General features: G+C 40.8%; 1 protein-coding gene and 1 long non-coding RNA gene across 5 annotated transcripts in view; both read left to right on the plus strand.

The window, feature by feature from the left end:
• Positions 1-8,720: 8,720 nt before the first annotated feature.
• LOC110521544 (FMR1 autosomal homolog 1) lies at positions 8,721-17,783 on the plus strand. 4 transcript variants are annotated; one of them, XM_021599150.3, is made up of 16 exons: positions 8,721-8,837; positions 12,081-12,133; positions 12,362-12,455; positions 12,552-12,623; positions 12,780-12,928; positions 13,043-13,136; positions 13,247-13,363; positions 13,462-13,632; positions 13,735-13,813; positions 13,914-14,023; positions 14,145-14,231; positions 14,334-14,538; positions 15,055-15,249; positions 15,400-15,579; positions 16,528-16,563; positions 16,928-17,783. In XM_021599150.3, the coding sequence occupies exons 1-15, from the start codon at positions 8,769-8,771 to the stop codon at positions 16,557-16,559; spliced, it is 1,707 nt and encodes a 568-aa protein (XP_021454825.3). In that variant the 5' UTR covers positions 8,721-8,768; the 3' UTR covers positions 16,560-16,563; positions 16,928-17,783. The 4 variants fall into 4 exon arrangements, with proteins under 4 accessions (XP_021454825.3, XP_021454823.3, XP_090087649.1 ...); XM_021599148.3 differs by having other exon boundaries at positions 8,738-8,837; positions 14,139-14,231; XM_090231523.1 differs by having other exon boundaries at positions 8,738-8,837; positions 15,400-15,564.
• Positions 17,784-24,608: 6,825 nt separating this feature from the next.
• Positions 24,609-26,914, plus strand: part of LOC110521547 (uncharacterized) — a 142,092-nt gene continuing 139,786 nt past the window's right edge. The window contains exon 1 of the long non-coding RNA XR_002473162.3: positions 24,609-24,697. This is a non-coding gene — a long non-coding RNA (uncharacterized LOC110521547). The remainder of the gene's footprint in view (positions 24,698-26,914) is intronic.

Here is a 26,914-nt window from a genome sequence, read left to right on the forward strand (position 1 = left end):
ACAGGGAGAAAAATCTATTTCCTGCTTTTGAAAAGATCAAGAGTATCTTTAATAATGGCGAGAGCGGCCCAGGCAGTTCTCCAGCATCATGCCAACAAGCTCTTTTACTCGACTGAAATTCAATAGAAAGGAGGCCACAATTAGCAACAAAGCAGCAAAAATGCATCACTACAGCAGAATTTCTCTCCATGGCTGATGGCTCAACCCTCGAGCTACCAACTCCTTGTTAGAGACAGGGCTAAAGTGTCAGTGTGGAACAATGAACCATGATAAATTACCCTCCCCCAAAAAAGATGTACTACTAATTTTCAATTATACTCATAATGCATCACAGATTGGAGGAACATTGGGCATGCATTGAGGACAAACAGTAATAGATTTGAATCCCGCTGTGGTTTTTCTTTAGCAAGCTATGATTTTACAGTGTGGTTTCAAGCAAAGTAGCATGCAGCTATGTAAACCACTTAAAAGACAGCACTGTTTCAAACAACCATTACTGTAAAGAGGATATTTTACAAAATATTAAGACCAAATAAGAGTGATTCAAAGCATAAGGGATGTGAAAACTGTGAAGGGTCAGACATGATGAACACGTGTATCTCTATGTGCATGTATTTTACTAAAATGTGAGAGAGGTTGAAGCCTAATGGAAGTTGGCTTAACTATGGAGACAGCCCTGCTGTATATCTGATTACTGGGCCAGTAATTTTCTTTCTTAAATAAGGAAAAAATTGGATAGGATGAATGAAATTTGGCTGTCATATTGCAATGATGGTACCACGGGAGATTATGTATTTCATAATCATTCATCATTTCCACTAGTGTTGGGGCTTAGCATAATGGAATTCGTAAACTGGTTTAAATCTGAAAGTGAGGACAGACTATCAGCTGGGCCCTAAATGCTTATATGGTAATTGCTCTTGAGCCCAGTGAAATATTTTTTACAAGCATTTGATTTATTGATTTGATTTTTTTTCTTACAGGGACATGTGTACACCAAAATACTGTAAATACTAAAATATGACAACAGTCATAACTGATGTCTTTAATAGCTATTTTGTTGAAAACAATTGCAGGTCTTTATACTGTGATGTTTTTTTTCCACTACATTTTCTTGTGGAAACAGTGAGAGTAAATGAGTTTGTTTTCACAAATAGGATATCTTTGAGAAATATTCATTTAATGTGAATTTATTGTTTGCAAATTCTGCCCAAATTACTTAAACAGCAAATATCAAATCAAGTCTTTGTGTATCAGGCTCATTCCATGAAAAGAGTGCCTTTTGATATTTTAAAGAGCAACTGAAGGAAATATACAACTTCTCTGGTAGAAAATGGCCTATGAGGTAATGTTAATAAAAAAGCATTTATCTAGTTTAAAAATGTACTACAAAGTGTAAATAGGATAATTTTGGTTATAAAGCCAGTCTCGTTCAAAACTGATATTTGAGAGATAATTAGGAAAAGATGGTACTGTATGTAATGGAATGGAGGGTACTGTAACAGTTTTCCTTTGGCTGGGGTCATTTACATCTTTCCCACAGCCAGCAGCACCCAAGTAATTATCAATTCGGAGTGCAACCAGCACCCGATCTTAATGCCCATGGTCAATTTGGTTTGACATACAATTTCCCTATGGGGGTAGTTAGTGACCACCAGTAAATTACACAATGTACATAAAATTCAATAGCTCCAAATTTCAATCACTTAAAAACCTCAAACCAACAATACAATGTAGAAATTAATATACAAATATTGAAAGCATTTGAGACGACTAAAATATGTGCAACATGATTTATTGACGGTCCCTAACTAGCCCCACAGATAGGCTATCCAAAGTCAAACCAAGAACTGTCACGGTTGCACACCAGCCGGCTGAAGCTAATTGGCGAAATAAGGTTGCTAGCTAGTCTAAGCTACTACCAGACACAATACCTGTTTAGACTGTTAAAAGTTATCTAGAAGGGTAAGTAACTGTACATGTGTACTGCTTTGGCAGAGTGAACGTACAAACGCTCAGGGTTGCCATGTCTGCGATTTTCTTTCAAATTGGGCGACTTTGAAAGCGATGTTGCTGGTAAAAATGTGTTAGTCGCGGGTTTTTTGGCTACTTCTAGATTGCACTGCAGCCACCATTGCATTTCGCTTAATTTTAAAAACTTAATTTCACTGTGACCTGCTACTGCTGACTATCAAGCAGTGAGGGAGGCTGTTGCTGGGTGGGTGAGTGGGGGAGGGCCAGAGAGGTGTGTGCGTTGAGTACAGTCATTGGTGTTGAGAGAATGCTGAAGCAGGCAGTCATGACAAGTGATGTGAGAACAACAAACAAATTAACTAGCACTAGCTAGCTACATCATTCTCCTTCACAATTCTTGTTTTCATTTTTTTATGAAATAAAAGACGCAAAAAAGCAAACGATTGGGACTTTTTTATTCTTATTCTCCAGTTGAAAAAAATATTATTTTAGAACAATGTGTTATCCATGTTTGCTTTTGATTTAGAGGGGGGTGGTAGCGTCTAACAATTGGATTTAATTCTTTCAAGGGCACCGCTTGGTGACGCAAACAACGCATTCTTTATAAAAAAAAAAGTCCACCGATGACGGATATTCCCTCCGAGCTGTGTTAACCATTTCACAATAATGTTTTCTAAAAATAAAAAACATGTCTTAACCATTTCACTATCAATCACTTCTATAGTTCATATTAAATAATTTGGTTTGATGAAACAATATAACAAAGGGAGAAATGTAGAGTACAATTTTTTGTTGTTGTTATTAACAGGTGTATTTAGATTATTATTATGGAGACCCCTATTGGATAAATGTAGCAACTCCTCTCTTGCTGCAAAAAACTTAGGTCTAGTTTTTAGGCCTTGTGGGTGGACCTTGTTTGGTTAATGGACGGGACATCTTTCCTAGACCTGGCAAGCCTGCAAACACTTCCCACCTTCGAATACAACACACAAAAGACACCCACGTCAAAACACCCAAATCTAGTTCTCAGTCACATTTCCTAATGAGAAGAAATGAAACCGAGGCTAAATCAGGAAGTTCAGCCCCCCTTTAAATATAAATTGTGCACCAATATTGCATGTTAAAAGCCTGTTATTTAGAACACATGGAAAGTTTTTTTTTTAAACTGTTTTTTTATATGAATAAAGACTTGCTAAAGTGCCTCTGTGCACCCTCTGTGACTTTAACCTGATTAACCACAACATTTTTACGTTTTGTAAAGCCCTAGTTATTTCAAAAGAGTATTTATTTCATGTGATTAGGGATTCATCTAATCATATGAAATGTATGTCCCTCATTTTAAGGTAAATCCTGTTACGTGAACTGAACTCTCATTTTAATATGGTGAAACTATTACTTATTTTTTTATTATTCTAAAGAAACATTGAACATCTTCTAGTCAAATCAAAGCAGGTGAGTTGGTTCTACTTTTTGACAATTTTCTGTTTTTTTTGTAGTGGAAAACTGAGTGAGTAAAGCATAGCAAACACGTCAACCCTGTTACCCATAGACAACAGGCTAGAAATGTTTTGTGAAACTTGTATTCAATTGCCCCTCTCTGTTGGACACAACAAACTTCCATTCCCCCTGTCACAAGGGGATTTATGGCTGATTTAAGATGAAATCGTCAACCCTGTTACTTTATTTGGAACTTATTATAGTCATTTTTGAGATGGGAAAACGTGTTTTTATTAAGTTGAATGTGCTCTTTATGACAGAATGTAGAAAATCTGTGAAATAAATGTATTTTTTGGACGGAGTTACACTACCCAAAAGGTACTCATTTTGTGGAATCACTTAATATTTTCTCCTGAACAGATTTTCTCAAAAATATAGTATGTGTTCACCTGTATTATTGCTTTCTGAAAAAGTCTGTACAATTAGGACTGGTATTTGAAAAGCTTTGATGTCAGCCACTAGATGTCACAAAAGAGATGTAAAAAACATTGCAAGGGATCAGATTGAAACAATGATACGCAGTGCATTCTGAAAATATTCAGACTTTTTCCATATTTTGTTACAGCCTTATTCTAAAATGGATTAGACATTTTTGTTCACTCATCAATCTACACACTATCCCATAATGATGAAGCAAAACCAGGTGTTTAGACATTGAAAGCAAATACATCCTCAAGTCTTCTTGGGTATGACGCTACAAGCTTGGCACACCTGTATTTGAGGAGTTTCTCCCGTTCTTTTCTGAAGATCCTCTCAAGCTCTTTCAGGTTGGATGGACAGTTTTTAGGTCTCCAGAGATGTTTGATCAGGTTCAAGTCCAGACTCTGGCTGGGCCACTCAAGGATATTCAAAGACTTGTCCCTTATCCACTCCTGCTTTGTCTTGGCTGTGTGATAAGGGTCGTTGTCCTGTTGGAAGGTGAACCTTCGCCCCAGTCTGAGGTCCTGAGCGCTCTTGAGCAGGTTTTCATCAAGGATCTTTCTGTACTTTGATCCATTCATCTTTCCCTCGATCCTGACTAGTCTGCCAGTCCCTGCCACTGAAAAACAGTGTGTGGGGTATCCCCTCTGAAGGTGATACATTCACCTCTAAAGGTGAACCAGTTGCTTTTTGTTGTTGTGCTCTATCCTCAAACAATAGCACTGTATTTTTTTCACTGTAATAGCTACTGTAAATTGGATAGTGCAGTTAGATTAACAAGAATTTAAGCTTTCTGCCCGTATAAGACATGTCTATGTCCTGGGAGGGGGACCCATCCCATAGAGGTTTTAAGGACATCGTTTTCAAATATATGTTTAGCTCACATCATATAATGTAAAAGTATGCCTTAATGTGTCTGTAAGAATAGAATAAAAGCAGCAAAAATAAATTTAGACATTTAAGAAATGCATTTATATAGCTTCCAAAATATTGTTTTTCATTGGTGGGGGAGTGCCAAGATGGAGGTGCGGTGGCTTCAAAACAGCAGCCCCTTTATGTCATCTAGTGTATATATAAATCATTAGATTTAAACCATTGCATGGGATCGATCACATTCCATCAACTCCACACTGGGAAACACGCACTATGAAAATAACATTGTTTATGCACTGGGGGACAACACTTTAATTCAAATAAAAATGTGTTTTGATTTGTTTCCTCCAGTTAACATTCTGTGAAAATGTGACGCCTAGGGATGGGTTGAGTAGCTACCGGAGGTGTCATCGAATCCAATAGGTTGCTTTAGCATTAGCTAGCCTAGCATGATATCTGCGGTATCCTGATCACGGCAGCCTGCAGTTCAGACCTTACTGGAAAAATTTAATTACAGTGACCGTAAGGTCTGAATCTTTAGGCTAGGTTGTCATGATATCTAGTATTGTGGCAAGAAACCAAAACATGAAGCAGCCCTCGCTCTGTTGTCACCTATAGTCACATTTGTTTATTTTTACAAGCTATATCACAAAATATTTTAAATACAGAAGGTTTTTAAAGGAGAATAGAGTTGAGTTTTCCTTTTTATTACCATGGAAGATTGAGTATAGTGGTATCCTGATACTGGTATCATCTCAAAGACAACCCTATCAGGTTGTCTGAACTGTACTAGAATGTCCTTCATTATGGCCCAGGAACAACATTCTGCAGTGTGTTTGATTCAGTTCCAGCTTCATTACAACATTTACACCTGAATAGGGTTACCACGATGAGTGACACAAAAACACATTCCTTTTGAATCACAAGCTTTTCATTGCTTATGTCCCTGTCAATAGATTGAGTACAACTGTTAGAAGACCATTTCAGTGTGGTCATCATCTTGATCCTCTGATAGCAATGCTGATGATGAACCTCCTAATTTCTAAAATGCATCATACAGTGGGGCAAAAAAGTATTTAGTCAGCCACCAATTGTGCAAGTTCTCCCACTTAAAAAGATGAGAGAGGCCTGTCATTTTCATCATAGGTACACTTCAACTATGACAGAAAATGAGAAAAGAAATATCCAGAAAATCACATTGTAGGATTTTTTATGAATTTAGTTGCACATTATGGTGGAAAATACGTATTTGGTCAATAACAAAAGTTTATCTCAATAATTTGTTATATACCCTTTGTTGGCAATGACAGAGGTCAAATGTTTTCTGCAAGTCTTCACAAGGTTTTCACACACTGTTGCTGGTATTTTGGCCCATTCCTCCATGCAGATCTCCTCTAGAACAGTGATGTTTTGGTGCTGTTGCTGGGCTACACAGACTTTCAACTCCCTCCAAAGATTTTCTATGGGGTTGAGATCTGGAGACTGGCTAGGCCACTCCAGGACCTTGAAATGCTTCTTACGAAGCCACTTCTATGTTGCCCGGGCGGTGTGTTTGGGATTATTGTCATGGTGAAAGACCCCGCCACGTTTCATCTTCAATGCCCTTGCTGATGGAAGGAGGTTTTCACTCAAAATCTCACGATACATGGCCCCATTCATTCTTTCCTTTACACGGATCAGTCGTCCTGGTCCCTTTGCAGAAAAACAGCCCCAAAGCATGATGTTTCCACCCCCATGCTTCACAGTAGGTATGGTGTTCTTTGGATGCAACTCAGCATTCTTTGTCCTCCAAACACGACGAGTTGAGTTTTTACCAAAAAGTTATATTTTGGTTTCATCTGACCATATGACATTCTCCCAATCTTCTTCTGGATCATCCAAATGCTCTCTAGCAAACTTCAGACGGGCCTGGACATGTACTGGCTTAAGCAGGGGGACACGTCTGGCACTGCAGGATTTGAGTCCCTGGCGGCGTAGTGTGTTACTGATGGTAGGCTTTGTTACTTTGGTCCCAGCCCTCATTCACTAGGTCCCCCCGTGTGGTTCTGGGATTTTTGCTCACCGTTCTTGTGATCATTTTGACCCCACGGGTTGAGATCTTGCTTGGAGCCCCAGATCGAGGGAGATTATCAGTGGTCTTGTATGTCTTCCATTTCCTAATAATTGCTCCAACAGTTGATTTCTTCAAACCAAGCTGCTTACTTATTGCAGATTCAGTCTTCCCAGCCTGGTGCAGGTCTACAATTTTGTTTCTGGTGTCCTTTTGACAGCTCTTTGGTCTTGGCCATAGTGGAGTTTGGAGTTTGACTGTTTGAGGTTGTGGACAGGTGTCTTTTATACTGATAACAAGTTCAAACAGGTGCCATTAATACAGGTAACGCGTGGAGGACAGAGGAGCCTCTTAAAGAAGAAGTTACAGGTCTGTGAGAGCCAGAAATCTTGCTTGTTTGTAGGTGACCAAATACTTATTTTCCACCATCATTTGCAAATAAATTCATTAAAAATCCTACAATGTGATTTTCTGGATTTTTTTTCTCATTTTGTCTGTCATGGTTGAAGTGTACCTATGATAAAAATTACAGGCCTCATCTTTTTAAGTGGGAGAACTTGCACAATTGGTGGCTGACTAAATACTTTTTTGCCCCACTGTATATATAATATGTTTGTGTGTGTCACATTATTCTCATATGTTTCTATTTAGCTAACTACACCTGGTACATTTAGGCATATGTTATGGACAGCAAATGTTTCTTAATCTTGAGATATAACAATCATATTCTCCAGATGAGCTTCAATACCATACAACTCTCCTTCCATGGCCTCCAACTGCTCTTAATTGCAAGTAAAACTAAATGCATGCTCTTCAACCGATCGCTACACACACCTGCCCGCCTGTCCAGCATCACTACTCTGGACGGTTCTGACTTAGAATATGTGGACAACTACAAATACCTAGGTGTCTGGTTAGACTAAACTCTTCTTCCAGACTCACATTAAGCATCTCCAATCCAAAAATAAATCTAGAATCGGCTTCTTATTTCGCAACAAAGCATCCTTCACTCATGCTGCCAAACATACCCTTGTAAAACTGACTGTCCTACTGATTCTTGACTTTGGCAATGACATTTACAAAATAGCCTCCAACACTCTACTCAGCCAATTGGATGCAGTCTATCACAGTGCCATCCGTTTTGTCACCAAAGCCCCATATACCACCCACCACTGAAACCGGTGTGCTCTCGTTGGCTGGTCCTCACTACATATTCGTCGCCAAACCCACTGGCTCCAGGTCATCTTTAAGTCTTTGCTAGGTAAAGCCCCACCTTATCTCAGCTCACTGGTCACCATAGCAGCACCCATCTGTAGCACGCGCTCCAGCAGGTATATTTCACTGGTCACCCCCAAAGCCAATTCCTCTTTTGGCCGCCTTTCCTTCCAGTTCTCTGCTGCCAATGACTGGAAAGAACTGCAAAAATCACTGAAGCTGGAGACCCATATCTCCCTCACTAACTTTAAGCACCAGCTGTCAGAGCAGCTCACAGATCACTGCACCTGTACATAGCCCATCCAACTACGTCATCCCCATATGGTTATTTATTTTGCTCCTTTGCACCCCAGTTATCTCTACTTGCACACTCATCTTCTGCACATCTATCACTCCAGTGTTTAATTACTATATTGTAATTATTTCGCCACTATGGCCTATTTATAGCCTTACATCCTTTATCCTACCTCATTTGCACACATTGTATATAGACTTTTTCTATTGTATTATTGACTGTATGTATGTTTATTCCATGTGTAACTCTGTGTTGTTGTTTGTGTCGCACTGCTTTGCTTTATCTTGGCCAGGTCGCTGTTGTAAATGAGAACTTGTTTTCAACTAGCCTACCTGGTTAAATAAAAAATGAATTAAAAAAATTAAGTATGTCCCATTCAATGTGGCCTATGCGTGTACTTGCAAGTAGTTACCCCAATTGTTTAGACATTTCAATAACCCCGGCATGCATTGCATGGCCACCATGGAGGAACTGACTGTGGAGGTCCGTGGCTCCAACGGAGCTTATTATAAGGTAAATCCATGTATAATATTGATGGAAACTAACCATGATCATGTTTATAAAGCATGGCACACACATCAGCTCCCTACTATAGTTCATAAACTAGCAACATACACTAAGCTAGAGACTTGTGTTTTCAACATGTCTAATGACGGTTGGCTGGCTAGCTAACGTTAGCGACGTTAACTTCAAGACCAAATATAGTTGGCAGCTAGTCTCACTTTTCTTTGCAAGCGACCTATTCACACCCCGTTTGTCTTCGAAGAGTACACTATTAGCTGGCTAATTCAACAGATAACGCTATTAAAAATATTTCTCAATGTTAGCTAACGTAATTACCTGGCTAGCATTATCAACTGGCTAACGGTAGGTAGGTAACTTAGCTAGCTAACGTTAGCAAAGCTATTCAGGTTCGGTTGCACCTTGGCTTTGCTCGTCTTGAATCAGATTATTGATCTGGCTAACTTCATGACCTGCTACACTATCTAAAGGTATATATGCTAACCATATGCGTTATAAATCAAACAATTTAAAAGTTTAAGCTGTAATATGTAACTTTGGGCGACTTCACGAAATTCAGAGAAGTGGGTTATAGATCTGTCATTCTCATTTCAAGCCTAAGAAGATATAGATATGTTCTAAACTCAGCAAGGACCCTGTCTTTCAAAGATAATTCGTAAAAATCCAAATAATTTAACAGAACTTCATTGTAAAGGGTTTAAATACTGTTTCCCGTGTTTGTTCAATGAACCTAATGAACATGCACCCGTGCAACGGTCGTTAAGACACTAACAACTTACAGATGGTAGGCAATTAAGGTCACAGTTATGAAAACTTAGGACACTAAAGAGGCCTTTCTACTGACTCTGAAAAACACAAAAAGAAAGATGCCCAGGGTCCCTGCTCATCTGCGTGAACGTGCCTTGGGCATGCTGCAAGGAGGCATGAGGACTGCATATGTGGCCAGGGCAATAAATTGCAATGTCCGTACTGTGAGATGCCTGAGGCAGTCCTTGCAGTGGCAGACCACGTGTAACAACACCTGCACAGGATCGGTACATCCGAACATCACACCTGCGGGACAGGTACAGGATGGCAACAACTGCCCGAGTTACACCAGGAACGCACAATCCCTCCATCAGTGCTCAGACTGTCTGCAATAGGCTGAGAGAGGCTGGACTGACGGCTTGTAGGCCTGTTATAAGGCAGGTCATCACCGGCAACAACGTTGCCCATGGGCACAAACCCACCGTCGCTGGACCAGACAGGACTGGCAAAAAGTGCTCTTCAAGGATGAGTCGCGGTTTTGTTTCACCAGGGGTGATGGTCGGATTCACGTTTATCGTCAAAGGAATGAGCGTTACACCGAGGTCTGTACTCCGGAGCGGGATCGATTTGGAGGTGAAGGGTCCGTCATGGTCTAGGGCGGTGTTTCACAGCATCATTGGACTGAGCTTGTTGTCATTGCAGGCAAGACATCCTCCTCCTACCCTTCCTGCAGGCTCATCCTGACATGACCCTCCAGCATGACAATGCCACCAGCCATACTGCTCATTCTATGCGTGATATCCTGCAAGACAGGAATGTCAGTGTTCTGCCAGCGAAGAGCCCAGATCTCAATACCATTGAGCACATCTGGGACCTGTTGGATTGGAGGGTGAGGGCTTGGGCCATTCCCCCCAGAAATGTCTGGAAACTTGCAGGTGCCTTGGTGGAAGAGTGGGGTAACATCTCACAGCAAGAACTGGCAAATCTGGTGCAGTCCATGAGGAGGAGATGCACTGCAGTACTTAATGCAGCTGGTGGCCACACCAGATACTGACGCTTACCCCCCTTTTGTTCAGGGACACATGATTCCATTTCAGTCACATGTCTGTGGAACTTTTTTAGTTTGTCTCAGTTGTTGAATCTTGTTATGTTCATACAATTATTTACATGTTAAGTTTGCTGAAAATAAACACAGTTGACAGTGAGAGGATGTTTCTTTTTTTTGCTGAGTTTGTGCTCTGTTTTTATGCTTTCCATTCGTATGTTTACTTCTGGTTTTGTACACCAGCTGAAAATACAATATTTTGTCATGGTAAATATATTTCACAGCGGTTTAGATGGTTCAATGATTCTCTCCACTATATGTGCTTGTTTTGTCACAAACTGAAATTGGGTGAACTATTAGAATTTTAGCAACCAGGAAATAGCGGCGAAATGTCTGATTTGTGCATCTTTTAAAAGTTTGTTAAATAAATGTTTCAATTATAGCCAGCTCATTGTTTTAATTTGCTCCTCAGTTAAGTCTGTATAGGGAAACGTATTGTTAGGTAGGTAGCCAGCTAGCTGAAACATTTTTCTTTCATTCAAGAATGTACACCATACACAAAAGTATGTGGACACCCCTTGAAATTCCTGGATTCAGCTATTTAAGCCACAACTTTGTGGCAACAGTTTGGGGAAGGCCCTTTCCTGTTTCAGCATGACAATGCCCCCGTGCACAAAACGAAGTCCATACAGAAATGGTTTGTCGAGATTGGTGTGGAAGAACTGGCCTGCACAGAGCTCTGAACTCAACCGCATCAAACACCTTTGGAATGAATTGGAACTCAGACTGCAAGCCAGGCCTATTCGCCCTGAGTGGCTGAATGGAAGCAAGTCCTCACAGCAATGTTCCAACATCTAGTGGAAAGCCTTTCCAGAAAAGTGGAGGCTGTTATAGCAGCAAAGGGGGGACCAACTCCATATTAATGCCCATGATTTTGGAATGAGATGTTCGACGAGCAGGTGTCCACATACTTTTGGTCATGCAGTGTATATTGTGAATCACCTATAAATTTGAAAAATAATTAGATATGGCCATATCGACAAGCCTTACTTGGATGTGGGAAAAGTGTCGCCATACTGGCGCAGGTAGGCAAATTATATCGCAAAGAGGGATATATGTTATAAGACTAGACCCGAGTTCCACTCCGATCTAGAAACTCTGGGCTAGAATACCACAGCAGCCTATACCAGGGTTTCTTAAACTATGGGTTGGAATCAAAAGTGGGCCCTGGGCATGTGAGAGGTGGGTCGCGAGTTATGAGAATAGATCTTAATTTGGGTTTTTGGAGGACGATTTCACTTTTGATTGAAAAGGTTTTAAGAATCCCTGGCCTATACTAAAGTGTTGTATGTTGATATTCCCTAGCTATGCCAGTAACTTTTTATTTTCTGGGTGGAGTGGTGAGTACTTCTGAACTTAACCCATGGCTGACCTTTCTCTAGGGATTTGTCAAAGATGTCCATGATGATTCACTCACTATTGTCTTTGAGAACAAGTAAGTTTTCATAGGTTCTTCTGGGGTTGTAGTGTATTTTGTAGTCATCTATGGTGGTAGAATTTTGTTGATAGGCATAACTTTATGATACTTATCTAAATGTTTGTTGTTAAAGGAGAATTTAGCTTTTTTACAACCAAATCTCTGTTTGGTGTGAAGGGAATGTTATAGATTCTAATAGCATGCCATTTACATGTAAAACAAAAGCTATATTGTCCTTTAATAAAGTTGGCAACCTGAGAGACAAGTTCACTTTAGTGATGTGCGGATGCCACCTCCAGCCGACGGTAAAAAGGACATCGGGGAGGGAGAAGAGGTGGAGGTGAGAACTGGCTCTCTATCTTCTTAGATTTAACAGACACTTTTTCCTCAGAATATCTCATTTAGAATTATCTCTCCCTCTTTCTCTTTCTACCAGATCTTCTCCCGGGCCAATAAGCAGGAGCCATGTGGCTGGTGGCTTGCCAAAGTGCGCATGATGAAGGGAGATGTGAGTAGGTATCTGTGGTTACAATTTCACTGGTCCCAGAATGTCATTTTCGAAAGGATGTTTTTGTAATGTTTATACTGTGATTTCCTCATCCTGATATTACGTTTGTCAGTTTCATGCAACACAAATGTAACCTCTGTTGTGTTTACTGTGTAGTTCTATGTGATCGAGTATGCTGCCTGTGACGCCACGTACAATGAAATAGTCACCTTTGAACGTCTCCGGCCTGTGAATATCAACAAGGTGGTGTCAAAGAGCTCCTTCTTCAAATGCACAGTCCCAGTTCCTGACGATCTGAAAGCAGCGTATGTACCTTTTATTTAAAAGTAGTTTCTGATTGGGATATAGTCTAGTCATTTGTTGGTTTTTATTTACATGCATTAGAGTTCAGAATTTGATTATAGTTTATTTTACTTTAGGTGCGAAAGTGAACAAGCGCATAAAGATTTCAAAAAGGCAGTGGGAGCTTGTCGGATTGTCTACTGTCCAGAAACAAGTAACTTGGTCGTACTAGTAAGTCCATATACGTCTGTCTGCCACTCCTCCTTCAGTACCAGCAGTTTTGTGTAGAACAAGGAATGTCTAGACGATTTTTTTATGTTTATATTCTTGTTTCCCTGCAGTCTATAAATGAAGCCACAGTTAAGCGAGTGTCTTTGCTCAGTGACATGCACTTGAGGAGCATTCGCACTAAGCTAATGCTCCTGTCCCGAAATGAGGAGGCCACTAAACAACTGGAGGTAAGGATGATTATCACAACTGCATCCTTGCAGAAATAGTTTAAACAGGATTGTCATAGACAAATCTCAATCATGCACATGATCTCTTCTCTCTCTAGAGTACAAAGCAACTGGCATCCGCTTTCCAAGAGGAGTTTACAGTCAGGGTGGACCTCATGGGCCTTGCCATTGGAAGCCATGGCAGCAACATTCAACAAGCCAGAAAAGTGCCTGGAATTACTGCTATTGAGCTGGATGAAGGGAGTGGGACGTTCATAATTTACGGAAAGGTGTGCTGATGCTTTTGATATGAGACTTTGTTATGAGTGAGCTATAGACAGTGTATGTACCACCAAGACATTTGTTTCTTAAAGCTATTATATTCTTCTAAGAATGAGGAGGCGGTTAAGAAGGCAAGGAATTATCTGGAGTTTCTCGAAGATTCTGTTCAGATCCCAAGGAACTTGGTCGGTATGTATCAAGTAGGAGTTGATACTTCCATAAAGCAAGACATTTGTGGGTGTGCACCTCTTCACACAAGTGCCTTATGGCTTCTTATTTTTTTCTTCAGGCAAGGTAATTGGCAAGAACGGAAAAGTCATTCAGGAGATCATTGACAAGTCTGGGGTGGTGAGAGTAAGGATTGAGGGGGACAAGGACAACACACAGCCACGTCAAGAAGTAAGCCCTTACTTTTTAAAAACTACTTTCCAGGTCACTTAGTAGACCAAGTGATCAGTATTGTCACGGAAACACTCTTCACCCATAATAACATTATTTTATTTGTGATGTGCTGACACAGGGAATGGTCCCGTTTACCTTTGTCGGCACTAAGGAGAACATTGGGAATGCCCAGGTGCTTCTGGAGTACCACATCGCCTACCTGAACGTAAGCATTAATCTATAGTAACAAACTCCTAATGGTCTCAGTCAGGGCTGTAGGCCCTTTTTATAGTCTGTGTGGGATGAGTTTGCCTGTTGCTGTCTGCAGGAGGTAGAGCTACTGCGTATGGAGAGACTGCAGATAGATGAGCAGCTGAAGCTGATTGGGATGGGCCAAAGGCCTTCATCTGGCCACCCAGCAGACAAGGACAAGAGCTACACCACGGACGACAGTGTGGCTGCTACCTCTGTGAATACCAGCCGCTCCTACACTGGCAGAGGCCGCAGAGGCCCCAACTACACCTCCGGCTATGGTGAGCGTCATGTTCACAATGATACCGAACATACATTTTGTAGATTCTCCCAAGACATTTTTCAACACCTATCAGCAGGGGTTTAACCCTAAAAATACTTTAAAGTAAAACTAAGGTACTACTTCACTACATTCCTAAAGACAATATTGTACTTTTTACTTTTAACACCCAAAAGTACATGTTACATTTTGAATGTTTAGCAGGACAGGAAAATGGTCCAATTCAGACTCTTTATCAGGAGAACCTCCCTGGTCATCTCTACTGCCTCTGATCTGGCGGACTCACTAAACACAAATGTTTAATTTGTGAATGAGTGTTAGCCCCTGGCTATCCATAAATACAAAAAAAACAAGATGGTGCCGTCTGGTTTCTTTACTCAACTATGACAATTGGGTAGTTAATCGAAAGTTGCAAGACACAATCTAGGGAAGGTAATATTGATATGGGGACATAATGCTATAGCCCAACAGGAAGTTATCAGTCATCTGGTATTAAAAATATATGTTTGACTTTCAGGCACAAACTCTGAGCAATCCAATGACTCTGAGACTGATTCAGTGCGGAAGGAGGAGCTGATTGACTGGTCCCTGGCGGGAGAGGAACCGGAGAGGGGTACCCAGCCACAGAGAGACAGCAGGAGGAGAGCTAGTCAAGGGAGGGGGAGAGGACCCAGTGGCAGGGGCCGAGGAGCAGGGAGAGGAGCCTCCACCGGTACGGCTGCAGACACAATTGATGGGTCATGCACATGCTGATGACATTAAACATGATTTGCATTATCCTCTATGTTTATCATGATCATGTGAATAGGTCTATGAATTGTTCCTCTAAAACTAGATATTAAACTATTTGTTAACTTTGCAGCTCTAAAGGATCGTGATGGCAACCCATACAGTGTGCTTGACAACACCGAGACAGGCCAGACGGTCGACTCCAACCTCAACACAAACCGCCACCTCCTCTCCCGCCGGACTGACGAGGACACAACAGCCATTGATGCTATGAGCGAATCGGACAAAGCTTCCCTCGGTGAGAATTGCCTTGGTAAGTCCCGCATCACCATGTCCTCGCAGTGATGACGTGATTTAAGGACCGCCATCAACGGCATTTAAACATTTGTGTTGTGACTTTTACCATCTCAATCAGTACCATCCACAAACTACTTCAATCCCTCCGGGTAGAAGTGTCTGAGTAAAAATCACAAGCCCTGGGAGCCAATCGGATTCAACAACAAACATACTACCATAAGCATTACAAAATACAATTATTTCAATGTTACAGAAGACGGTGGACACTTCAGTGACTAAAAAGGATAGAATTACACACATTGACACCAATCCCAAGTCAATCCTCATGAAATTCACTCCGAGGGCTCTGCACAAATTCTTCCCCCACATAGATGACTCAAAAGCTAAACCACAGCTGCATAAACGTAGCAGTAGACACTGTGTTCGCCCACCAGAGGAAAGGTGGGGAACGGGCCTGTAGTTTGTTTACCAAAACCAGCATGACTGAGTGTGATTAACACTTGCCCTGGCTAGCAGTCACGTCCGTGCTTCAACCAGTAACCATTGATTTACTCTGGGAAGCTAATTTCTCAATTTGAAGCTGAATAGACACCTAGAAAAGGCATGCCACCAAGAAGTCCCATTGTTTTTAAATGTTCCCACTCAAATTCACTAACATGACCGCTACTTGTTGACTATCAATTAAGGTCTGTTTATTTTTTGGGATTTGATACTGCTTGCCTGTATTTCTCACTTGCATTCCTTGGACTGCTTTCTAGTTATTTTTAACCACATTCTTTCAGTGTTATCACAATGTAAGCTATTTTTCTGATTCAGAGGGGTTGGGTTAAATGCGGAAGACACATTTCATTTGAATGCATTGCTGTACAACTGACTAGGCATCCCCCTTTCCCTATCATTAGCTATGATTATCTAGTTTATTTCATTACCAATGCAAGTGGTTCTAACATTCTTTGTTTTGCAGATCCCGGGCTGAATCACAAAGCAGATAGATGAACTGGTATGTTTGAAAAAATTCTACAAATCTGACTTCAGGGCCCGTATGTATCAAGCGTCTCAGAGTAAGAGTGCTGATCTAGGATCAGGTCTTCAATCTTATTCAATGTGATGTAAAATGCAAATCGGCACGCCTAATCTGAGATGGCTGAAACAAGTGATGGGGAGAAAGAACCATGGTAGTGTACGGAAACTTGCAATAAGAATGTAAATTTCTTTCTCTTGGCTTGATGTACTTCAGGGGCATAGTCCATGGAATCTACAGTATGTGAAATTGCCACTAGGCTGGTTTAAATTTCTAGCATTGTATGCCTTTGGTACATTAAGTCAAGCTTCTGTAACTATTTCTACTTGTCTGTGTCCTGCAGGGGCATGTTGAGTGTATTGCAGAGCACAGCCTCTCCACATCAGCAAAGACAGGCAATGGAAGAGGTGACGAACTAGGCAGAGCTTCCACAAAGGGCTGCCAAAGTCTGTTACCAAGGGAACAGTGACTAGCAGCCTGTCCTGAATAGTGTCTCCTAATCTACGGACCTATTAATTGTACTACATTCGTACAATAGTTATTGTACAAGCTTGCCAAAGATAGACATATGGACTTCCAGATTCTCTACTGCACTTTTCAATTCCCTAACCATGGGACACAGAGGGGGAGATTTAGCACTGAACCGAGACATGAAAAAGCATGTTTCAAGTACATTATCAGATGTTGTGCCTTGAGTAGATTTAACATAGTTGCCTGGCTGTAGTAAATTTGTCAATGATGACAAAGGTGAAAGAATCTAGTTATCCTAATATTTGTTGAGGAGCTTTGGCTGATTTTTATTTTTTTACATTTTAATATAAAATCACTTCAGACTAGGAAATGCAGTCGGAGAGGAAAAAAACCCCTTTTGCACTGAAAACTGGTCTGTCAATGTTCTTGTCCCATTTTTTTATGCACCCACCAGAGGCTGGAATGATGGTGGCAGTAACTTGTCTCGAAGGAGCTTTATTTTTATTTTATTTTTTTATTTACAAATGTACACTATTTAATAAGCTGTTAACACTAAACTGGTGGAACGACCGTGTTTTATGCAGGTGACAATTTGGACTGAGGTCAATTTCCAGATTTTGGTTCGGTAAACTGTTTGTCTTTTTTAATGATCATTCGGGTTGTTTGATGTGCAATATGTTTTGTATGCCAGTAGTTCTTAAATAAAACCATTTGTCTTGTCAGGTTGACCTTTTTGTCCTGAGAATAAGTGAAGTACAGAGCAAAACTAGTCTCTTTTAATGTATGATTTATTTGGGCACAGTGAATAAGAAAACCCCCGGGCCCAACCAAGTACAAAGTGAACTATTGATTTAGTGATCCACCTGCAAAAAACATGCAATTGTGATCCAAATTACATTGTACAAGCTGAATGAATGATAAAAGTACATCATTGTTTGGAAAGAGTTTTACTCGTTCCCAACCCTCTGTCGGGGTGATTTAGAATCATCAGTTTTCTGTGGGCTTCTCTGATCTTGTTAGCTGTGGGACAGGGAACAACAATATGATTCATTAGGCAAATGGACTTTATTGTATCACACACCCAGTGAAATGTACAATACCCGACTTCTAGAAAAGCATGCAACAAGACAGTTACAATTGTACCACATGCGTGTAATGCCATAGTGTCTTGTAGAGCAAGGTTTCACAAACTCGGTCCTGGGGCCCCACTGGTTGCACGTTTTGGTTTTTGCCCTAGAAGGACACAGCTGATTCAAAATATCAAAGCTTGATGAGTTGGTTATTTGAATCCAAAACGTGCACCCAGGGAGGACCCCAGGACCGGACTTGGTAAACCCTGTTCAGAACAACACACGTGTGAAAGCCCATAAAATCTTACTGATTTGGGGAAACTGCATAGCTTGCTTCATTTGTGGTTTCATGGCCTAGCGACCTGAATCAAGAAGTACCATTTTAGTGTCACAAAATCGTCCATAACTTTTATTCAACTCAAAAGTTTTAAACCGAACGAAAATATAAATGCGACATCTAAAGTGTTGGTTTCATTAGCTGAAATAAGAATTTAAAAAAATAGCAGAACTGTTCCATATGCACAAAAAGCTTCAGCTGGACTAGACAATCTGGTGACACTAGACCCAAACTGTTATAGACCTATATCCATCCTGCCCTGCCATTCTAGTCTTCGAAAGCCAAGTTAATAAACAGATCACTGACCATTTCGAATCCCACCATACCTTCTCCATTGTGCAATCCGGTTTCCGAGCTGGTCACGGGTGCACCTCAGCCACGCTCAAGGTACTAAACTATATAACCGCCATCGATAAAAGACAGTACTGTGCAGCCGTCTTCATCGACCTGGCCAAGGCTTTCTACTCGATCACCGTATTCTTATTGGCAGACTCAAAAGCCTTGGTTTCTCAAATGACTGCCTCGCCTGGTTCACCAACTACTTCTCAGACAGAGTTCAGTGTGTCAAATCGGAGGGCCTGTTGTCCGGACTGGCGGGAACCATAGGGTTCAATTCTCGGGCCGACTCTTTTCTCTGTGTATATCAACGATGTCGCTCTTGCTGCGGGTGATTCCACCTCTATGCAGACGACACCATTCTGTATACATCTGGCCCTTCTTTGGACACTGTAACTAGCCTCCAAATGAGCTTCAATGCCATACAACACTCCTTCTGTGGCCTCCAACTGCTCTTAAACGCGAGTAAAACCAAATGCATGCTTTTCAACTGTTCACCCGACTAGCATCACTACTCTGGACGGTTCTGAGTATAAATATGTGGACAACTACAAATACCTAGGTGTCTGGCTAGACTGTAAACTCTCCTTCCAGACTCATATTAAACATCTCCAAAATTAAATCTAGAATCGGCTTCCTATTTCGCAACAAAGCCTCCTTCACTCACGCCGCCAAACATACCCTCGTAAAACTGACTATCCTACTGATCCTCAACCTCGGCGATGTAATTTACAAAATAGCTTCCAATACTCTACTCAGCAAACTGGATTCAGTCTATCACAGTGCCATCCGTTTTGTCATCAAAGCCCCTTATACCACCCACCACTGCGACCTGTATGCTCTAGTCAGCTGGCCCTCGCTACATATTCGTCGCCAGACCCACTGGCTCCAGGTCATCTATAAGTCTATTCTAGGTAAAGCTCCGCCTTATCTCAGCTCACTGGACATGATAACAACACCCACCCGTAGCAAGCGCTCCAGCAGGTATATCTCACTGGTCATTCCCAGAGCCAAAACCTCCTTTGGCTGTCTTTCCTTCCAGTACTCTGCTGCCAATGACTGGAACGAATTACAAAAATCGCTGAAGCTGGAGACTTATATTTCCCTCACTAACTTTAAACATCAGCTATCTGAGCAGCTAACCGATTGCTGCAGCTGTACATAGCCCATCAGTAAATAGCCCACCCAATCTACCTACATCATCCCCATTTTATTTTTATTTACTTTTCTGCTCTTTTGCACACCAGTATTTCTACTTGCACATCATCATCTGCTCATGTAACAGTATAACTTTAGACCGTCCCCTCGCTTGAACCAGGGACCCTCTGCACACATCAACAACAGTCACCCATGAAGCATCGTTACCCATCGCTCCACAAAAGCCACGGCCCTTGCAGAGCAAGGGGAACCACTACTTCAAGGTCTGAGCAAGTGACGTCACCGATTGAAACGCTATTTAGCGCGCACCACCGCTAACTAGCTAGCCGTTTCACATCCGTTACACTCATCAATTACTCCAGTGTTAATTTGATAAATTGTAATTACTCCGCTACTATGGCCTATTTATTGCCTTACCTCCTCACGTCATTTGCACACACTGTATATATACTTTTTCCCCCCTTTTCTATTGTGTTATTGACTGTACGCTTGTTTATTCCATGTGTAACTGTGTTGTTGTTTGTGTCGCACTGCTTTCCTTTATCTTGGCCAGGTCGCAGTTGTAAATGAGAATTTGTTCTCTACTAGCCTACCTTTTTAAATGAAGTTGAAATAAAATAAAAAATATGTGTAACGGCGGGGGGGATTGATTATTCTCAACCAGGAACCGGTCTATGGCCTGGGAGTTGCTTCCTTTCTCAAATCGAAACGTAATCTGCGCCTCTCGGTCGTGTTGTCGACAAAGAAGCATGGTACATAGTCCAGAAACATACACATTCTCTTTTCCATAAAATAGATATTTGAATATTCAAATTAGTTTTCATTAGGAAGGCAGATAGAGCGTTTTTAGCTAAAGCAAATCACTATTGCTTGTAAAAACACAAAGTCATTATCCGTGTACATCCCATTTGTGATGTAATTTAACGAGGTTGCAAAACGGTTCTAAAGACAATGCAACCAAATTCCACCCGGTGCGAAACACCTATCCAGGCCAGATTAATTGAATCCCCTCAATGGTCACGTTCCCTTGCTCAGACTACAGTGCCTTGCGAAAGTATTTGGCCCCCTTGAACTTTGTGACCTTTTGCCACATTTCAGGCTTCAAACATAAAGATATAAAACTGTATTTTTGTGTGAAGAATCAACAACAAGTGGGACACAATCATGAAGTGGAACGACATTTATTGGATATTTCAAACTTTTTTAACAAATCAAAAACTGAAAAATTGGGCGTGCAAAATTATTCAGCCCCTTTACTTTCAGTGCAGCAAACTCTCTCCAGAAGTTCAGTGAGGATCTCTGAATGATCCAATGTTGACCTAAATGACTAATGATGATAAATACAATCCACCTGTGTGTAATCAAGTCTCCGTATAAAGGCACCTGCACTGTGATAGTCTCAGAGGTCCGTTAAAAGCGCAGAGAGCATCATGAAGAACAAGGAACACACCAGGCAGGTCTGAGATACTGTTGTGAAGAAGTTTAAAGCCGGATTTGGATACAAAAAGATTTCCCAAGCTTTAAACATCCCAAGGAGCACTGTGCAAACGATAATATTGAAATGGAAGGAGTATCAGACCACTGCAAATCTACCAAGACCTGGCCGTCCCTCTAAACTTTCAGCTCATACAAGGAGAAGACTGATCAGAGATGCAGCCAAGAGGCCCATGATCACTCTGGATGAACTGCAGAGATCTACAGCTGAGGTGGGAGACTGTCCATAGGACAACAATCAGTCGTATATATTGCACAAATCTGGCCTTTATGGAAGAGTGGCAAGAAGAAAGCCATTTCTTAAAGATATCCATAAAAAGTGTCGTTTAAAGTTTGCCACAAGCCACCTGGGAGACACACCAAACATGTGGATGAAGGTGCTCTGGTCAGATGAAACCAAAATTGAACTTTTTGGCAACAATGCAAAATGTTATGTTTGGCGTAAAAGCAACACAGCTGAACACACCATCCCCACTGTCAAACATGGTGGTGGCAGCATCATGGTTTGGGCCTGCTTTTCTTCAGCAGGGACAGGGAAGATGGTTAAAATTGATGGGAAGATGGATGGAGCCAAATACAGGACCATTCTGGAAGAAAACCTGATGGAGTCTGCAAAAGACCTGAGACTGGGACGGAGATTTGTCTTCCAACAAGACAATGATCCAAAACATAAAGCAAAATCTACAATGGAATGGTTCAAAAATTAACATATCCAGGTGTTAGAATGGCCAAGTCAAAGTCGAGACCTGAATCCAATCGAGAATCTGTGGAAAGAACTGAAAACTGCTGTTCACAAATGCTCTCCATCCAACCTCAGAGCTCGAGCTGTTTTGCAAGGAGGAATGGGAAAAAAATTCAGTCTCTCGATGTGCAAAACTGATAGACATACCCCAAGCGACTTACAGCTGTAATCGCAGCAAAAGGTGGCATTACAAAGTATTAACTTAAGGGGGCTGAATAATTTTGCACGCCCAATTTTTCAGTTTTTGATTTGTTAAAAAAGTTTGAAATATCCAATAAATGTCGTTCCACTTCATGATTGTGTCCCACTTGTTGATTCTTCACAAAAAAATATATATCTTTATGTTTGAAGCCTGAAATGTGGCAAAAGGTCGCAAAGTTCAAGGGGGCCGAATACTTTCGCAAGGCACTGTATGTATACATTTCATTTCCCCCTTTATTTAACTAGGCAAGTACTTTAAAAACAAATCCATAAATTGTAAATTCTTATTTACAATGAGGGGCGAACGACAGATTTTTACGTTAGAAATCGTTCGGTTAACGTACTGGTCCAACGCTCTTAACCACCAGGCTACCTGCCGCCCCATGCATCCACCAACTTGGAATGGGATTTGCCTCGTTTTTTTCCAGAGTTAACTTGAACGCACCACTGGTTCCTAGTCCTAGTTGTTTCGAACGCGGAATAAGCACTGACGCATGTGAGGTCTAGGGCGAGTAATGTTATCCACCAGCTGTATGGCTGTCAGTCGTAGCTAGACATTTGCACTAGTGTGATGCTACAGTTGCTAGTTAGCTATGCTAGTCAGCTTAGCTAAAGACTTCAGTGCGGTAGGCTATCATTTTACGGTAGCCTCGATATAACTCGCCATGTTTTCATGTTAAGATCTGCCTCTATTAAAAACTTGAAACAACTTTTGTACTAGGTACTTGTCTACGATGAACAAATTCACAAACCACCCTCGTGTTTAATACTTGACTTGTGTTATTCTGGCCTGTCGGAAACTAAAAACACATGTCGTAACGACTAACCTCAATCGCTCAGCACTGTCGCAAAATGTCAGGGTCCCCAATTCCATATATATTTATGCCATGACCACCTCTTGCCTAGTTAATATCTAACTTTGTGTCCTGTAAAACATTTTGCCAATCCGGTACAGCATCTCTGGCCCTGACAATGCTCACGCATTAATAAAAGAGAATTGCCCAAATACAGTGTTTTCCATAACACATTGTAGGTCATCTATATGCTACAGTAAACCAATCCACAACGTTTATCAATCATCCTTGACATATTCCCCAATGTATTACTATCAAAGGCAGTATACTATGAATTGCTTTGAAAACGGTGTTATTATCATTTACAAACTGTTTTGTTTACAGACCATTTTAAGAAAATGTGATTCTTTCTACTCTGCTTTGATGTGTTTGACTAAGCTTTTCACCTAACTCAGTATCCGTTTTTTTATCCAATGGACCAGTGTATGGTGCATGTCCGATACATACATGTCCAGTACAAACAAGCAGTATTGCACCGCATTAGGAATGTAATGCCAAATAGTCACACATTAGGCACATTACAGTATATAAGGCAAAAGTCTCAAATTACAAAATACACTTATTCATAATACAAAGAACATAATGGATCTTACCTGACTTGGTCAGTCTCCAAGGAATACTATAATATAGGACTGAACTTTAGCCGAACATCTGCTGTGAGCAATTTGAAATAGAATAGAACATGTTCTGCCTCTTCCCATTGGAATGGAGCACAGTGGAGCAACACAATGTGATGTTGAAGGTCCTAATTATTGCCCCTGTCATTTGCGTAATTACAATGTTTTCCAATGGCAAGGGCAGTATAGAAATTGTACATTTTAGTGGACCTGCAGCAGTCAGTGAAAGTCAGGTTTAATGATGAATCTGTCCTCCACCAGGCAGACACACTGGCCGGTAGTTTCAATAGGATTTAAAAGGCCAACTGCGTGGAGAAATTAGAGTTTTGCCCCAAAATCATGTGGAATTACAGTGCTGGGTGCATGTGGTGAGCCAACACACAAAAAGGCCAGAGAAAGCAGCTATTTCTGTTGGTTTTATTAAACCAACCAAGCAATTTAATTCTTTTGTTCAGGGGAGTTCTACTTCATTGATTAACAAAAGCAGGGATATAATTTTTTCAGCTTTTTTGAAAAGCCTGAAATGTCAAGCCTTTTAAAGCAGATTATTCTCCCCCTGTGCGGGGAATGGAGCCAGAGTAACCTTTTGTCTACAATTAAATATTCCAGCATAAATATAAAAGAAAATCAGAGATGGAGAAGATTGACTCACAAGAGATTGGAGAGGTAGATCCTCACCCTGATAGTGCAAACAGCTTGCTTCTAATTAAATATGCCACAGAGTCTCAAAGCATTTGCTTTCAGCCGCAGAGAGAGGAAGCTGCCTAAGAATGAAGGGGAGAAATATATCACATCATCTGTCTGTCCACAGCCTTCCTCTGGGCATCTAAAAGGTATTTAATTGTTTTGTTTTTGTAGATTTGTTTCCTTTTTTATAGGAAGTATCTAAAGGCAATGCCTTCAGGGATATGCATAAATAGAGACACACAATACAAATAGTGCGATTGTTTATGATTAAAAATCAGATGATTAAGCATGACTGTGGCACTTCAGAGACATGGGGCGTTTATTTTACATTTAAGGACGCATTCTCTCCATGTCTGTGATGCAGGGAGGGGGCATCTTCACAGGCATTATAGTCTGAAATGTTGAATTCATAGGTGTTTTTTGGTTTAAGTTGTAGACTTTATATAGTGGTTCATTTAATTGATGTGTGAGGTTCTATATATAAAAATATAGAGTATGTGGTGTCGTGTAAAAGATGCATGTATATCTATAAAGATCAATGTTTGGTGGTTTATTTATAGTCAGGATGACATAGAAGTGACCTCTAATAGACATGTGACGTGGATTCTTCTAAGTATCTGCTCACTTACTCCTAAGCATTCAAAGACAGCGTTGCCACTGTAACTTTGATCTGATAACAGCAGTGTTGATAAAAAAATGCACTCTGCTTTACATCTTAATATGTTTTCTTCATTAAAAAAACATCTCTGCAAACTTGCCACATTTTGTTCTGCATGCAGATATTCTGCCATGTTTAGGAAACAGTATTTTGTAAATGTGAGTTTTACTATGGCTTAGTAAACTTGGATCCTATCAACTTCATCAAGTCAAGGGTTTTTGAAGAGGCAATCACATATAGCAAATTCTGCAATTGCAAAAATGTGTAAGCACATATTAAATAATTGTTTATAAATAAGTCAAAGGTAGAATGATTATTTTAAATAAATGTTTTTGAACAGAGCATAGTTGCTGATGACGGCTTACTAAAAGTTTGTCATTGTTAATAGTCTGTTGACAATTTGTTGGCAATGATTTTTTGTCAGGTTCATTATGTTACAGGTTAATAACAGTTATGTTGATCGTCATACATTATATTCATATGGAGGAAGTCGGTTGACACACTTTTATTTTAGCTTGCTGCAAAAAAAAAAAAAAAAACTTTTCAGTATCCTTTACTTTGTTTGATTATTATGTATGTATGTGCATGAGAACAAACTCCCAGGTAATGGAGGAGTGGTAATACAACACTGAGTGTACAAAACATTAGGAACACCTGCTCTTTCCATGACATAGACTGACCAGGTGAATCACGGTGAAAGATATGATCCCTTATTGATGTCACCACTTCAATCAGTGTAGATGAAGGCGAGGAGACAGGTTAAATAATGATTTTTAAGCCTTGACTCAATTAAGAGATGGATTGTGTATGTGTGCCATTTAAAGTGTGAATGTTGCAAGACAAAATATTTAAGTGCCTTTGAACGTGGCATGGTAGTAAGTGCCAGGTGCACCGGTTTGAGTGTGTCAAGAAGTGCAACACTGCTGGGTTTTTCACGCTCAACAGTTTCCCGTGTGTATCAAGAATGTCTTTTGGGTGGTGGACCATACAGCCAACTTGACACAAGTGTGGGAAGCATTGGAGTCAACATGGAGAGCATCCCTGTGGTATTCTTTAAACACCTTTTAGTCCATGCCCCCCAAAAATGTAGGCTATTCCGAGGGCAAAATGGAGTGCAACTCAATATTAGGAAGGTTCCTAATGTTTTGTACACTCAGTGTATATGGTTCCTTAAGATGGTTTCAGTGGGTGCCTGAAGGATTCCAAGGAATACAGATTTGGTTAACTTTGTTTTCTTTCAGATCCCCCTACGTGTATATATTAAATAAGTAGTGGATAAGGATGTGGACTGATTATGTGTTGCATGAGAAACAAACAGGGCACCTTTTATGTAGTTGAAGTGATTCATTCATGTGTCTGTAACATCCAGACAAAATAGAGGCCCCAACATATGCTCCCTAACCTCGACCCACTTACCCCATACCTGCAATCAGGCCTTATCAGAAAATTGGGCAAGTCATGAGTCTGTTGATTAACCCTGACTGGCCTAATGATTGTGGGTCAGGATTTCAGCTTGTGAAATATCAAACAACCACTAGTGTCAAATAATAGATCCACTGACAGGCAAGTTGTGCTCTGTCATTTGCGTTTCATGGCGATAATGGGTTCTGAACCAACCAGCTCTGGCTGGTAATGGTGTTGGCTGCAGCTTTTTACCAGGTCTGCAGTGGATGGATATGGCATGAGGGACAAACCCTGTCGCTTT

The sequence above is a fragment of the Oncorhynchus mykiss genome, chromosome 4 (assembly GCF_057628025.1).
Source record: "Oncorhynchus mykiss isolate SJ-2025 chromosome 4, ASM5762802v1, whole genome shotgun sequence".
Lineage (NCBI taxonomy): Eukaryota > Metazoa > Chordata > Actinopteri > Salmoniformes > Salmonidae > Oncorhynchus > Oncorhynchus mykiss.